This window comes from Trifolium pratense, linkage group LG4 (assembly GCF_020283565.1).
Source record: "Trifolium pratense cultivar HEN17-A07 linkage group LG4, ARS_RC_1.1, whole genome shotgun sequence".
Lineage (NCBI taxonomy): Eukaryota > Viridiplantae > Streptophyta > Magnoliopsida > Fabales > Fabaceae > Trifolium > Trifolium pratense.
In genome coordinates this window covers 21,046,028-21,062,803 of record NC_060062.1, presented here as the reverse complement: position 1 = coordinate 21,062,803, position 16,776 = coordinate 21,046,028, and the positions used below count along the sequence as shown (strand labels likewise).

Below are 16,776 nucleotides of genomic sequence, written 5' to 3'. Positions count from 1 at the left end.
ACTAATGAGATGTGTCACCACCCTTCTAGCACTATTGTTTCATTCCATCCTCAAGTACGTCACACCATGTTTTGAGGTATTGTCTGCTTTGGGCTGTATAATTGCTCTCGCTGTTTTATCTTTCGTAAAAAGCGTCTTGACGAGTTGAGGAGTGTGAGTGTTGTTTATAAATTATCATTATTCTCGATTTTCAAACGATGTGAAAATTTTAGGTGTATCAAAACATTAACCGAGTACCATATTTATTTGTGTATTTCATAATTTTTTTTAAGTTACGATTAAGTTGAAGATTGAACTCACAACCTCTAACATATGATCTAGTGGCTTTATACTGCAACATGTCTGCATCATAAAGGAGTAACTGATATCTCAGACACTAATTAAAAAAACCAAAAAAATAAATTTTATATTAACGTTAAATTTTATATATTTTATAAATAATGAATATATATATATACTATTTTGATTTTTTTTAACTAGTGTTCTAAAACACTAGTTAACATTTTTTTTTTTGTATAAAAGAGGGCCGAAGCCGAAAAGAAATAAAACTACAAAGTTAGGCGGATATTCCTAATCCTAGGCATGCAAGCTCCAAAGACATCGTAAAAAAAAAGACGTTTCATTGGCGGAGACTCGAGAAAATGAACATTGAAAGAACTTAGAGATTAACTGAAAATAAATAGTCAATCAGCGCTTCGATTTCCTTCACGCCAAGTGGGAGACAAATGAACTTGTAAATTCAAGTTGTCTATACTATACACTAGTTAACATTTTTTTATAAATAAATAAAAGAAAAAGTTATCTTTTATTTTCTGTCTAGTTTTAATATTATTTTTCATATAAAATACTATTAATTAATCTAAAATTTGTCGCTCCAAAGTCCAAAATCCAAAACATCTCAGCGTCAGATCAGACTCAGAGACACAACTTGATAAGAACGAACATCATCGCAACAACCGTCTTCTTCTTCTTCCCGCGGCACTCTCACTCTCTCTCTCTACATTGCGATTGCGATTCTTCTCTCCTTTTCAGCAAAACGACAATAACAACCGTCGTTTTGTATATTTCCCCTAATCACCACCACCTCTCCATGGGAAACGCTAACGGAAGAGAAGACGGAGCTATTTCCGACGGCGTTGATCCTACCGGTCGTGAACCTCACGCGCCTGATTCACGTCCTCCTGTTCGTGCTTTCTCATCTGATTCAATGGCTAATAGTCCTCCTCAGAGTCCTCGTCGTTCCAGATCCCCGATCCTCTTCGGTCCTCAGGTTCTCTCTCTCGTTCATTCTTCCTTTTTTTTTTGTTATGCGTTAATGTTAGTCATTATTACGTTCCTTCGTTAATCGTTAATCGTTACTGTTGAATTGAATTTGGTTAGCTAGCTAGGTTGGAATTTCGATTTCGTTTGGTCAAATATAGGTGCTAATTTGTTGATGTTGATATTCATTTGTATTTAATTTAATGCTAATAACAATTATGTGGTGAATTGGGGAATTAAATTAAATGCTATAAGGTTACTTTTGTTGAAACTGTAGATTATTATTACCGAATTTGAACTGTAGATTATTATGTGTTAAATTGAACGGATCTGCGAATTCTATTATTGATTTATCGATTCGCTGTTGATTAGCTCTCGTGTGTATGGATCATGTATAGTTGATGAATGTGATTTGGATTGAATTAGTATGAATGAGTGTCCAAAAAGGAATTAATGTGGCTGTTTTTGATTGATTTCCGTGTGTTTTGTATGTTCAAAACTTGATTTGATAGAGCATGAGGGGAAAATTTGAAATGTTTGAAGTTTTTTAAGAACTGTTATCTGCGCTTGACATTCTGACTGTTTATGTAGTTACTAGTTAGCTTACCTTTTTGTAGATTTCTTGCAATAATGTTATCTCATTTTGGTTTAATGAGACTTGAAAAGAATTTACAGTACCAAACTTACTAACTTAGGGTGGTTGGGTAAATGTCAGGACAAATGTGCACATGTTTAAAAGCTGACTTTACTGATAAGCAAGAAACCGTTGACCATAAACAAGAAACCGTCGACCATTTGGAGCCTATTGAGCTTGAAACAAATAGGCACATAGATAGAGCTTCACTATTAAGATATAAACACATGGTTTGATCTGAGTTTGAGTTGGGCCACGTCATTATTGTCCCGTAAAACTCAGAGCCATGTCTCCACGTTGTGGATGGTTGTTAGTTGTATGTAACTGAGGTTTGTATATGTAGCATTACACTATTTGGAAATACACCTTCATTGTTCTTGTCTAACAGACTCAACCCGTTAATTTTATCCAAATCAAGAATTGCATTCAATAATGTCCTTGGTTGAGTGTATGGAATTTTCTGTTTGGAATGTCTATGAGATATATGTTTCATTTCCATATTATTGGGGATAGTTATAACTGAGAATTATGTTTGTCAATCGAGCATTGAATTCATTAATGTCCTCGGGATTGAGTGTTTGTGGTTTTCTGTTTTGACTTTGGAACGTCAATAAGATTTATGCATACTGGGAACTGTTTTATGGGTGTAACCGTGTAACAATATGGACTTTGTTTTGTATTGCTTTTTTTGACACATTCCCTTGGCTACATGCCTACTCTGAGTACTCTCCTCAAAGTTTCTGAATTGAGAAATTGCGCGTGCAGCATTGGAACATGAGTACACGAAACTGTCTGCCAATGTTGACCATTTAGTAACCGATGCATTATGATTCAGGATGTGTACAAAATAAGTTTTACACAGAAAACAAGAAGATTGTTATGCTTTTAAGCTGTTAAACTTACAATATCAAAAGTTTTACGCAAGAGTATAGACATGACATACAAATCGATATTTGCATATATGCTTATGCCCACCTGTCCAGTCTATGTTTGTTCCATTGATACCATAGATTTGGCAAATAGTTGCCCATTTCTTCTTTATTCCCCGTCAATGTTTGGAATTTTCTACTTTTGTTGTTGATTTACGGCAAACCGAGATAAAAGGTTTTATTTGGATACTTTATTAACTTTATACAAGTGACTGTCCATTATCGTACTACATTATGTGAATTTTAGACGCTTAGATGATTTTGTATTTTCTTACCCTAGGTTTCATAATATCAATTTGTTTCAGTTTTTTGTAGAAACAAGTGACCCTTCCCCAAGTGCGTAATTCCATTTAACATGGACAGATAATCAATGTTTTACCTTCCATACATAGGCAGGTTTTTCCTGGGCCTTGAGCTAATGCATATTTTTTTTTGTACCTCAAATCTTAAGGTTTTCACTCATGTTAAGTGGAGTATAATCTTCTAAATATTTTTGCTCATTTTCATGTTAATGGGGCAGTGGTTAGCTGGAAAATAATTTCTTAGCCAGTTAAAAAGAACCCGTCAATATGTGGAAATTGACTTTCTATGTTCAATGTGGAAATTGTTTTCCAAAAAGGGGTGGTGCTCTTCGTAGCATTTTCTAATTCTTATTGTACTGAATATTACAACAACCTTGTGTTAGTTCCTAACCATGATACATTTAAATTCATTTACTTCTACTTGATTCAATTCAATTGATGCAATCGTTATTTATTTTGACCATTTGATTCCAAATCTGGAAATAAGATTTCATGAGATATTATGAGAAGATGATATGCTTGTTGTTGTTGATAGGTTAACTGGAATTTCCGTGTGATTCTACATTCTTCCTTGGAAATTTTCTTTTGCTGAGTTATTTATCCCAATAAATTGCGGAAGTTGACAGAAATGTATCGTTTTTACCAATTAAAATTTGTTTTCTGTCTGGAAAGTATATCATTTTTTGGGATTTTGTTTTGGTGATGAATTTTCCAATTTATAATTAAGCTTGATCCTGGCTATGAACAATGTGAGCTGGGTAGGCTTTAATAATAAACCGTGTGCATTTAGTCCCTTGTTTGGGCCTAAATGCATACTAATTTTGTATTTTGTTGGGACTAATCATGAATAATTTTTTTATTTGGACTAAAATCAATTTTCAAATTCTACGAAGACGAAAAATATATTTAATCCTTTGTTATATCTGAAAGTTTTAATTGAAATTTCTCTGCTTTAAAAATCTCATATACACAGGCGATGGAACCCAGAAGAGAACAATGAGAAGAAAACATTGATGGCTTACACTCAGAAGTAGAAAAGAGAATATAAGGAAAATGAGGCAAAACATCTACAGTAGTTATGAAATAAGCAAGGCTGTTAACTAGTAGTAGAGAGGTAGAAGTGGCTTATTGTACGGGGAGGGGGATGCTTGGGAGGAGAGTTCCCTCATATTTTTTTTCTTGATTTAAATAAGTGTTGAAGACTCTCTCTCTCTCTCTCTCTCTCTCTCTCTCTCTCTCTCTCTCTCTCTCTCTCTCTCTCTCTCTCTCTCTCTCTCTCCCTCCCCCCATATCTCTCAGGTTTCCTTGTTTTTCTGTAACAATAGATAAGGCTGAAATTATGTACCAAAAAAAAAAAGATAAGGCTGAAATGATTTTTGTTGCCATTTGCGACCATACATTATAAAATACCATGTTTATAGACTCAACTTCTGTTTATAAGGGATGCAGCGGTGCAAAAACGTGTTTTTGTTGTTCTTCACTTTTAATTCCTTACCTGAAGCTTGATTTTCATTTTAGTCAGGGCCTTTTTTTTTGTTTAGGAAATAAATAAGCAGGTCATATCAGTGGCAACATAATAATGCTAAAAAAATAATCATAGGATTTGTGCTTTTCAGGTTCCTCTCGCCCCATTACAAAGAGGTAACGGACCTCCTTTTCTCAATCAAATGTGGCAGAATGAGTCTCATGGTATTGTTAATCAACCTTCTGAGCAAGGAATCCCTGTTATGATCACTTGGAATTATGGTGGTAACAATGTAGCAGTCGAGGGATCTTGGGATAACTGGACATCTAGGTGAGATTTGATGACTCCTTTTGTCAGTAATCGTGCTTTGTTTGAATTTGACATGAAAAGTTAGCACAATTGTAAATATTCTATAATGTGATTAGTATCGGTAAATTTTAATTACATGCAGGAAGGCGTTACAGCGAGGTGGCAAGGATCACTCAATTCTTATTGTCCTTCCATCCGGTATATTTCATTACCGGTTCATTGTTGATGGTGAACAGAGATATATTCCGGATCTTCCTTATGTAGCTGATGAGATGGGGAATGTCTGCAATCTTCTTGATGTTAATGTATGCATATTCTTTTATGATGAGGAGTTATCATCCCCATTTAATGAAAATGATTTGTCTTCCATTAAATGATTTGAATGTTCTTGTTTCTGCAGGATTATGTGCCAGAAAACCCTGAAGGTGTCTCTGAGTTTGAAGCACCAGGCTCCCCAGAATCTAGTTATGGTCAAGCATATCCAGCCGAAGAAGACTTTGCAAAAGAACCAATGGCTGTTCCCTCGCAGCTGCATCTTACGGTCCTAGGCATGGAGAACTCTGATTCCGGTCCCTCTTCAAAGCCTCAACATGTTGTTCTAAATCACGTCTTCATAGAGAAAAACATGGCCTCAAAATCCGTTGTTGCCCTCGGACTGACTCACAGGTTCCGGTCTAAATATGTGACAGTTGTCCTTTACAAACCTCTCAAGAGGTAAATATGTGACAGTGACAGTAGTCCATGTTATGTTGTTTTATTTTGTAGCCTCAGTCTGTAAAGAAATGTTCAAATAATACTCCCCTCCGTAGGTGGTATATGAAGGTCTTGTGTTGTGTCTCTGTATGTAGATATTTTTTAAAGAATCTGGTGTTTCTGTTTTGACTTGATACATCAAAACTTTACAATTGTTATTTTATTTTATTTTTGTTTCAACTCTTAACAAATTTTCTCTTTTTGGTTTCCATGAAATACCTCACCTTTTTTCTTACTTTGATGACACATCTCAAAGGAATGTCTACTCACTCTTATTTTTTCATAAATTATTAGCGGCTAATGTCCACCGTGGAACAATACTTAAAATTATCAGAAATACTAAAAGAAAAAAAAAATCACGACTCTCATCGTCTTTATGGCAGAAAAATGACATTATGACATTATTAATGTCAATTCTGGACGAGTTACATATTTATTATATGTTGTTTTAATCAAACCGGGGTCAATTATGTCGATGCATAAATTTGACTATTAATATTTTTAATTATATTATAGTAAAAATTATAAAAATTTGATATTTCAAAAATACTCATCGAGACGAATTCAACAATATCTTATATGCCAATATTTATTTATTTTTTTTATAATTTCTTTTGGTCAAGTAGCCTAGTGGCTAGAGTCTCACACATTTAAATGTGAAGAAGTGTGGAATCCGGGATTCGAACCCGACCACTCCAATAATGTCCATGGTAGCTAAGGTTGTCAGAACCGAATCGGACCGGTCAGACCGTGAACCGGAGGGTGCAACGGTCCGGTTAGGTCTGAAAACCGGATAGCAAATGAACCGGTAAAAAAACATTTGAATCGGCTTTGAACGGGCCAAACCGGTCAACCGACCGGGTCGGTTTGACGGTTCTGGAGTTTTGTTTTTTTGTTTTTGACAATTTTTTTTGTTTTAAAAAACAGCAAAAATATTGTTTGGTATGTTTGCGTAGGCAATATTCATAAACAAACTTCAACAACCAAGGAAATAATAAGAAGCGTGTACTCTGTTTCTTCGGCCATATTTCAACAAAAGGAAATGAACATGATGTTAGTAAAAATTTTGTTTATAATTTTAATGAATCAACACTAAAATCTTTTAACAAAATTAATTATATTAAAACGATATGATATTTTATAATTGAAGGATTTATTTTTAGTAAAATTACGGGTAAGGTACTCGTAGGGTATGAGGACGGGTACAAAGGTCGTTACCCACGCGGGTATGAGGGTATGAGGATGAGTACAAGTATTTTTTCAAACTGCGGGTATGGGGGTGGATACTATATTACCCTACTCATTGCTATCCCTAGAAGAAGAAGAGACCGACAAAAGTTCATAAATTAAGCAACCATTAAAATAACTGATTTAGAAAAGAAAATAGATTGAAAGAAACAAAGAGAACAAAAGGAAGAGGAAGAGAATATAATATGGTAATGAGATAGATTGAGTTAGGAAGAGAACACAAAATAAAAAGAAAGAATAGAAAGAAAATGGAATACGAGGAATGAAAAAGGTTCTGGCCTATGAAGCACGGACTCCGACACGGACACCGCGACACGACACGGACACGAACACCACGACACTGCTAATGTAAAAAACATAGGACACCGACACCGCTACATATTTATAAAACATATAAATTGATAATCAAAATATATACATGTAAATCTAATTTGAGCAAGTTATTTTTTAAAAAAATTTTAAAACAAGATATGATAGTATTTTACCTTTATTTATTCATCTACGATCGAAAAAACTAAAAATATCGTAATGAAAATGTAATGTCTTCAATCCCACATTGATCAATATTGTTGTTTCTACACATCTTTAACTCTTGTAGATATGTCTAATATGTGCCTAAAGAGAGTATAAGCAAAGAAAAAATAATTATTTTTTGGGACACTTGTCCGACACGTGTCATCCGAGTGTCTTACAGGTGTCGGACACCGATTAAAGGAGTGTCAAACTAAAGAAAAAATTGAATTTTTTCCGACACCGATATGAGCTATTCGACACGTGTCGGACGAGTGTCATACGAGTGTCGGACACCGACACGTGTCGGACACCGCGACACGCCTAATCATAGAGGTATCGGTGCTTCCTAGGTTCTGGCGGCTCACATATTGCTTTCTTTCATTTTGCAAGCAAATCTAGGGTTAGTGTGTAACAAATATATTGGGCCAAAGTTTTATATCTAAAACTACTCTTTCTTATTTGGCCCAAATTATATGCTTTTCTTTTATATAATTTGACAGTTTTTAAATTTAAGTTTTATGTACAATTTTATTTTTATATGTCGACTTATGAAATTTGACTTTTCATATTTTTTATTTTGATTTTTAATAGTGCAAAATTATGAATATTGTATAATTTTTTTTATTATTGAATATGCTATTTAAAAGTAATAAAATATATATTTAATTAAAAACGGTCCGACCCGGTTGAACCCCGGTCCGACCAATTGATTAATCTTGAACCGATAAACTCATCGGTTCGATGACCGGTCCGGTTCTGACAACCTTGAGCTACACTTATGAGACTAATATTTATTTTTATTTATTAGTAGAAACATATGATTAAAACAATATGTGTAAATAGTGCAATATAGTCAATTGTGTCATTCAATTTAAGGTAGAGAGAGTAATACCCAAATTGACTTTATCGCCATTAGAGTCAAACGTGTTTGACTTATTCACAACCTAAATTGATGATTCATGACTATTCAAAGGCAAAATAACTAGTCTTTGTTAATGGGAGGTTGTCTCCAGCACAACCATCCTCACTTGAATCAGAAGACTATAATGTAATGATGGGAGATTGTTTTGAATATTTTGGTGGAGAAATAATATAATAAGCAAGATTCCCACACATATATTTTATTGAAAAGCTAGTAATGAAATAAGATGATATTCAAAATAAGTAAATTGTGTCTCGACAATTTTTGAAACATGCAGTTTATTGTAGGGAGCTTTCAGACTTTAAATACAGGCATGACTTGGTTAAAAATGTGTTTTATGATATTTTCTATATATATATATATATATATATATATATATATATATATATATATATATATATATATATTAAGGATTGCATTGAAACATCTGGTTGATACATGAATAATCATCATCCAAAGAGGTCCTTTATGTATATCATGAATATAGAGAGTAATATTACACAAATGTAGATGGTAAGTTTTTCTTTTTTTTATAGGAAAATGTAGATGGTAAGTTGTTAAGCCATCCATCTTGATTTATGAAAATTGGTAAAGAATAATCATGTATATTTATTTCATTTGGCTTCTTCTCCCATGGGACACGCCCTTGAATATTGGACCCTGGTCCTGTACAATCAACTTCCGCATAGGTGAAGTTTTTTCTGCATCATTTGTTCATGAATTAATATAAGTTAATTACAAGACATATTAAGTATAATAAAAGGCTGTAAAAAACAAAGTATAAAAAAAGACTATGGTTATCAATCTTTAAAATTGTATTAAATTAATAAAACTTACTCATTGCCTTTGTAGCTCCAAGCATCCCATCCTTCAGGAAGTACCACAGAAGAAAGGTCCGTTCCCCAAAATATAACTCTTGAGTAAGGACCCCATGCTCTTCCTAAATTCACTTTACCAATTCCAGTAACAAAACCTTTTCTAAAAACAAAACCACCTCGTTCAGTTGGTAAGTTCCTAGATTGGGCTGTGATAAAACCGGGAGGTAACGAACTATCTTGTGTTGCGTTTATCACACAACTCTACAACAAGGAATAGCCAGGTAAAAAATTATGTCAGACTTTCATTTTTAAAACAAAGTTTTTAGATATAAATAATAAAAATAAAACATTGTAAATAGAATTAAATATATTTTTTATGCTGCAAATATATCATTTTTTGTAATCACTTTTTGCTTTTTGTCCGTATTGTTTTGTTATTAGTTCATCCAAAATTTAATCATATAGAATTAGTCCTTATAGTATGTAGAATATTTAATTTTAGTCTCTTAAAAATAAAGACTAAAATGAATATTACATGGATCGATTTTAATATGAACAAATTAAATTTTGTTGAAACTAAAACAAAACACAATTTTTTTAGGGACCAAACTTTAAAAATAATAGACTAAGAACATACTGAAAACATTGTAATGTAATAGTATATTATTATGGATAAAAATTTAATATATTATTTTTTTTTGGGTCAATAAATTTAATATATTATTACCTGAAAATAAGATTGGGCAAAACCAAAAATGAAGTCAATTTCACCTTGAATATAACAATTCTTATAATAATGACGCCCATAACCATCGAATAAAGTATCTTGATAACCTAAGAAACCACACTTAAATATTGATGTTTTATCACCATTTATAGCAGCAGCTATTGCTGGACTGTTATTTCCAAATGTGTTCTGTAAATGAAAGAAACATAGTCACTAATTTATTGTGAGTACTGAGTCAAAAAAAATAATTTATTGTGAGTAAAAGAAAAAGTCACTAATTTATTGATATTTCAATTTAATACTATTTTTGTTGCTCTTTCTCTTTTTTTTTTTTTTTTGATAAGCTTGCTTTTTCTCTTGTGTTTACCTCAAATGTAATGCCACTCAAAATCACATTAGATGGCATTGAAATGAATGTTGTTGTTGCATTTCTATCACCATAACTAATTATTGTATTTCCTCTATTAGATCCTTCTAAAATAATACATGGCTTGTCAATGGGAATATTAACACGTCCTCTGCACAATCAAAAAATTAAAACATTAGAAAATGTTAAATTATACAAATTTAAGGTCTGTTTGATATTCTCTTTTTCAAAACTATTTTCAGTTTTTTTAAAAAAAATTTAAAATGTTTTACAAGCGTTTCCTATTTTCTTGTTGATAAAACATTTTTTTTTTATTGTTAGTCAATTACAAACCATCTTTTCTAAGACTTTTAATAAAATAAAATATTTTAAAAAAACTTACACATATTTTCCAGGATTTATGTGAATCTTAACCCACTGATCATTGTTATTCTTTATTGAATCAATGGCAGGTTGAATCATGTTGAATGCTCCTCTTCCTTGTTGATCAACAATAATGGTATTTGCAACTTGATTTCCACCACAATCAATGGCTCTGCCAAGATTGAAACAATAACCAATGGATAGAATCAGATGGAAAATCATTAATCTAGGAGGCAACCCCATTATAGTTGATTTGTGTTGAGTGAATAGTGACAATACAAACAACATTTTCACTTATATATATTGTATCGAGTCCTTTTCACAAGAAACCGTCGAGTTTTTATATTTATTGAATAATTAATGTATTTAGTCTATATTATAGACAATATACATTAATTATTTAATGAATAATTTTTCTTTTTTGGTCAAGAACCCTATCTTTTTTCTTATAGAATTTGACTTTGACCTATGAAATTTATTATTGTAAAATTTGACTTTTTTCATTCTTTATGGTCAGATATATAAGAGTTTGTGTAGTGGTCAAAATAAGAGAGAGACACATGACACAAAATTTTAGGGCACCCTTTTTTTTAATTTTGTGTGTGCGTATGTGCGTGCACCCGCGTGTGCGTGCGTGCATGCACTCGCGTGTATGCGTGTGTGAAATTTATTTGAGTGTGAAATTTATTATAATTAAGTTTTAAAATAAACTTAGACTTTTATGATCTTGATAGTGAAATTTATTTGAAGAATTAAAAATTATTAAAGAGATTCTAACAACTAAAAGTGTAATCTTTAATTTTTCTTTAACGTTATATATTTATAATTATATTACTTAAAAAAAATGTACTAAAATTATAATTTTCATAGGGCACCTAAATTTTCGGAGACGGAGCCATGTGTAGATAGTGCTATATTGCAATCTGAACAGAGCTATATTTCAAAGTCAATTTTGACAAAAAAAATATTATATGACCATAACTCTGAGAAAAACTTACATAGGCACAAACCCATATAATATATATTTTTTTTTTGTATAACCCATATAATATTTTATTTGGACACACACTAAAACAAAAAGTTAAAACAAAAATAATATTTTTACAGCAATTTTGTTTGTTTTGTGAGTGTGTCTAACACCTCTTATTTATATTTATGCCTATCAAAGAATTTTCACATAACTCTTTACGTAAAAGTTAAGTTTTATTTTCATAAATCGTGTGAACATGCAAGACATTGTGCCTAAATCTGTCACCTAACTTGTGCCTAAAATAACTAGTCTATGATAATAGAAATTAGAAAGGTACCATGAGGTTAGAAATACTACAAAAATATTTACTTTCACAACTCTAAATCAAAATTATTTTGATGCAATACGCACATTAATAAATAAACCTAAAACTTTCTTCTCAAAGTGACCTCAACAATTAGACTTTAGGCAGTAGTATACTAAAAGTTTTAGATTTCATCTTCAACTCCATTGTAAATTGAAGAAGAAAAAAAAACGATTAATAAACGAAAGAAAAAAATAGTCTTGCTCACGACATCATTGCTAACAAGATTTAACCATTCTCTATTCGGAGAACGTAACAACCTTAAAACACTGAGGACCTTATTTATAGCACATTTATATTATAGGTGCAGAATTTCCCATACAACTATTTTATTGAAAACTAGTAATGAAATAAGATGTCATTCAAAACAAGTAGAGAAGTTGATATAGCTAGGAATAATCACATGTCATCCAAAGAGGTCCTTTATTTATGTATATCATCATGAATATAGAAAGTAATATTACACAAATGAATATGGTATTGGTAAGTTGTTAAGCCATCCATCTTGATTTATGAATTTTGGTATAGTATAATCATATATATTTATTTCATTTGGCTTCTTCTCCCATGGAACACGGCCTTGAGTATTGGACCCCGGTCCTGTACAATCAACTTCCGCATAGATGAAGTTTTTTCTGCATCATTTGTACATGAATTGATATAAGTTAATTACAAGACATAATAATAAGTATAAAAAATGGTCATTTTATGCATAAAAACAGTACCATACATGCGTACAAAAAAAGTACCATACATGCATATATCTATTATATAATAAATCCTCATTTTCAAAGTCAAACAAAAAACTATGGTAATAAATTATTTAAAATGTATTAAATATATAAAACTTACTCTTGGCCTATGTACATCCAAGCATCCCATCCTTCTGAAAGTACCACAGAAGAAAGGTCAGTTCCCCAAAATATAACTCTTGGGTAAGGACCCCATGCTCTTCCTAAATTCACTTTACCAAACCCAGTAACAAACCCTCTTCTAAAAACAAAACCACCTTGATCAGTTGGTAATTTCCTAGATTGGGCTGTGATATAACCCGGATATAAAGAACTATCTTGTGTTGCGTTCATCACGCAGTTCTACAACAAAGTGAAAAGACAATTAAAAAAAATATCGATGTTTCATTGAAAACATTGTAAATACAGTATGTATATTATGCATAAAAAAATATAATATTAATATTATTACCTCATAAAAAGATTGGGCAAAACCAAAAATGAAGTCAATTTCACCTTGAATATAACAATTCTTATAATAATGACGCCCACTTGCATCAAATAAAGTATTTTGATAACCCAAAAAACCGCACTTAAATATAGCTGTTTTATCACCATTTATTTTAGCAGCTACTGCCGGTCCACTATGTCCAAATGTGTTCTGCAATTGAAAAAAATATAAAAAATTGAAACATAATCACTAATTAATTGATATTTCTTTACTAAAGTAATTTTGTTGTATTTACCTCAAATGTAATACCACTCAAAATCACATTCGGTGGCGCTGAAACAAATGTTGTTGTTGCTTGTTTATCACCATAACTAATTATTGTATTACTCATACTAGATCCTTCTAAAATGATGCATGGTTTGTCATAGGGAATATTAACACGTCCCCTGCACAATCAAAAATTTAAAACATTAGAAAATGTTGCTCCGTTCCAAATCTTTAGTCTTTTTAACTTTTTAATTTTATCTCAAAATTTTAGTCTTTTTAAGAAACCAATTCACATTTAGTGATATTTTATCATTTGTACCTTTACAAAAGTTAAAATATTAATTAAATATATTTTCTCTTTTTTAATAAAGTAATGACAAAAATGACTTTACTTATCATTTCTTAATCTCCGTGCAAAATTACAAAAATACTAAAGTTTTGGGAAAGATAGAATAATTAAATTAAACAAATTTAGGCTGCGGTGAAAGATATAAGACCGAATCAAATTTTCTTAACGAGTTTAAAAACACTTTGCTCAAGCTACAACAACTCACCTGAATAAATAAAACTGAAACAAATTTCTATAAAGTATAGAAAGTATTTCCTGTATAAGTGTGCGGAAATATAAACCCTTTGATATTCTCTTTTTAAAAACTAATTTTCAGTTTTTAAAAAATGTTTTACCAAAGCGTTTCTTATTTTCTTGTTTTTCAAACAAAAAAAGTTTAAATCAATAAAACATTTTTTTTTGAGAAGCTAAATTAGTCAATAAACATTTTTTATTGTTACTCAATCACAAACCATCTTTTCTAAGACTTTTGTAACAATATAATAGTTACGTGCAAAAAATATACATTGTTGGTGCATATGAATTTGATCCTTAATATTTTATGTTAACTTAATATATACTGTAGTTACAACTTACACATATTTTGTGTCAAATAAATAAAAAACAACTTACACATATTTTCCAGGATTTATGTGAATCTTAACCCACTGATCATTGTTATTCTTTATTGAATCAATGGCAGGTTGAATCATGTTGAATGATCCTCTTCCTTGTTGATCAACAACAATGGTATTTGCAACATGATTTCCACCACAATCAATGGCTCTGCCAAGATTGAAACAATAACCAATGGATAAGATCAGATGGAAAATCATTGATATAGCAGGCAACCCCATTATAGTTGATTTGTGTTGAGTGAATAGTGACATTATTCACTTATATATATTACACTGTTTTATTAGAAACGATTCATTAAATAATTGATGTATCAGATCTATAATATTGACTAGATACATAAGTTATTTAATTGATATAAAAAAGTCAATTGTTTCTTATAAAAAATCGGAGATAGCATATACGATTGAAATTTTTTATTATTCATTCTCCTTTTTCTTTTTAGGTTAAGAACCCTCTCTTTTTTCTAATAGAATTTGACTTTGACTTATAAAATTTATTATTGTAAAATTTGACTTTTGTTTCATTCTTTATGGTTAAGTATATAAGACTTTGTTTGGTGGGTTAAAATAAGAGAGACCAAATTGATAATGACTGTATAATTTTTTTTTTGTCTCATTTGCGTATTGGATGAGACAATGAGATATATGATAAATTAATATTGAAACTTATTTTATTTTGTCACTGTAGTTAACAAAATTATCCCGAATAAATTGGGTTATTGTGACACCTAAGACTCAAGGGAGTGGGGAGAGATTTTCGGTGCACAAGACATCGATAATGAGCTCTACTAGAAGCTTTTAGGAAAAATATGACACATGAATAAGAGGGGTCATGATGTCATGCAAGTATATGTACGATTAAAGTTGTTTTGACTTGAAGCATTCTTTGAGCGGGTGATCAATTTAAAAGTCTCCATAAAGTTTGTTAGTAAAGACAAAACACATTGAAAAATCTGGAAAAAGATTCCCTGCTGTAACTGTGTTGACGCAGTTACTGTGTTGAGCGGGTGATCAATTTAAAAGTCTCCATAAAGTTTGTTAGTAAAGACAAAACACATTGAAAAATCTTGTGTTAGTTTATGGCCGGGAATAATCGACTATATAATCTTAACTCTCTTTTTACTGGCCTTTTCAAAAAAAAAAAAAACTCTCTTTTTACTGGTTTGGTAAAAATATAACTCTCTTTCATTGAAATTTTTCAATGTCACATGGATCATACTAAATCAAGAGAACACTGCTTAGCATGGCTCATGCGACATTGAATTATTTTTTTTGACTAATGCAACACTGAAATTTTTGTTAGCGTGGATAGAACTATATCACAATGTGAATTTTATTAAAAAAAAAAAAAGTCATCCATGAATATCTCTAAATATATGTGGATTACCCGCTTAGCGGATATTCACACGGATATGGAGCGGACATGAATATCATATTTATCCGATTGATACATATATCATATTATTCGCCCCCATGGATATCATGTGTTTGATTTAATTGAGATTTTGATGTTGTAATAGCAAAGCAAAAAATGATCATAGAAGAGATTTTACTTCTCTGCTCTCCAAAAATTTGAACCGAACACATAAAATTTAAAATATTCTCCTAGCTCCCCTCCCCAACAAAAACCTCAAACCAATCAAACCATAAATAGTGAAATGCTACCAAACACAATGTACTTGTTACATTCCATATTCAATTAATAAACTACAAGTATCAAATTATGTTAAGTTGTTGCTCTTTATTTTGTTATTCAAACATGCATGAAGAACAAAATAAAGAGCAACAACTTAATACTTGTAGTTTATTAATTGATATGATAGAACTTAAACAAAATTAACAGAATAAACTTAAACCAATCAAATTAACAGAATAAACTTATAATCACAAAATGCACAACCAAATTAACAGAATAAACTTAAACCAATCAAATGCCACTAATATCAATACTAAAACAATATGATTGTTCAACTTATTGAATTTGTATTGAATTTTGTGACATGGTTAATTAGCAAATTATTGAAATCCATTAGTTATAATCACAATGTTATTTGTACATATATTATAAGTAATTTGGTTAAGCTACCAACGGATCGGTTCAAATATATCAAAATATAGTATTGAAAGCATGATAGAAGAGCCCTTGATGGAGAGATTGATTGTAGAGCTTCAGACTATAGCTTAAGGAAAAGTATAGTTAAACCGAGTTCGAAATTAAGAGAGTATTCTTTTTCGGTTATTGGCGACGGTAAAGATGTTCATGCATGGCAGCAAGCATGGATTGAAGAGGGACTCCGAATAAGTGAGCAGAATGTTAATATTCCGAGTGAGATCCAACATTGGAAAGTCTGAGATTTGAAGAGACGTCGTCACATGTGTTGTGTGACTGTGATGTAGCGAAGAAGATATGGATGATA

The 16,776-nt window shown here is 31.3% G+C and overlaps 3 protein-coding genes across 3 annotated transcripts; 1 reads left to right on the top strand and 2 right to left on the bottom strand.

Annotated features, from left to right (window-relative positions):
* Nucleotides 1-870: 870 nt before the first annotated feature.
* On the top strand, nucleotides 871-5,832 carry LOC123921718 (SNF1-related protein kinase regulatory subunit beta-1). The gene is made up of 4 exons (XM_045974371.1): nucleotides 871-1,270; nucleotides 4,742-4,920; nucleotides 5,042-5,204; nucleotides 5,300-5,832. The coding sequence occupies exons 1-4, from the start codon at nucleotides 1,091-1,093 to the stop codon at nucleotides 5,615-5,617; spliced, it is 840 nt and encodes a 279-aa protein (XP_045830327.1). The 5' UTR covers nucleotides 871-1,090; the 3' UTR covers nucleotides 5,618-5,832.
* A 2,999-nt stretch (nucleotides 5,833-8,831) lies between these two features.
* Nucleotides 8,832-10,898, bottom strand: LOC123922273 (probable pectinesterase 66). The gene is made up of 5 exons (XM_045975005.1): nucleotides 10,630-10,898; nucleotides 10,248-10,398; nucleotides 9,881-10,069; nucleotides 9,173-9,414; nucleotides 8,832-9,036 (listed from the first exon to the last, which is right to left on the bottom strand). Exons 1-5 carry the CDS (start codon nucleotides 10,896-10,898, stop codon nucleotides 8,832-8,834), a joined length of 1,056 nt encoding a protein of 351 aa, XP_045830961.1.
* Nucleotides 10,899-12,404: 1,506 nt separating this feature from the next.
* Nucleotides 12,405-14,611, bottom strand: LOC123923356 (putative pectinesterase 10). Its single transcript, XM_045976043.1, has 5 exons — nucleotides 14,355-14,611; nucleotides 13,422-13,572; nucleotides 13,148-13,336; nucleotides 12,797-13,038; nucleotides 12,405-12,579 (listed from the first exon to the last, which is right to left on the bottom strand). Exons 1-5 carry the CDS (start codon nucleotides 14,609-14,611, stop codon nucleotides 12,405-12,407), a joined length of 1,014 nt encoding a protein of 337 aa, XP_045831999.1.
* Nucleotides 14,612-16,776: the final 2,165 nt, after the last annotated feature.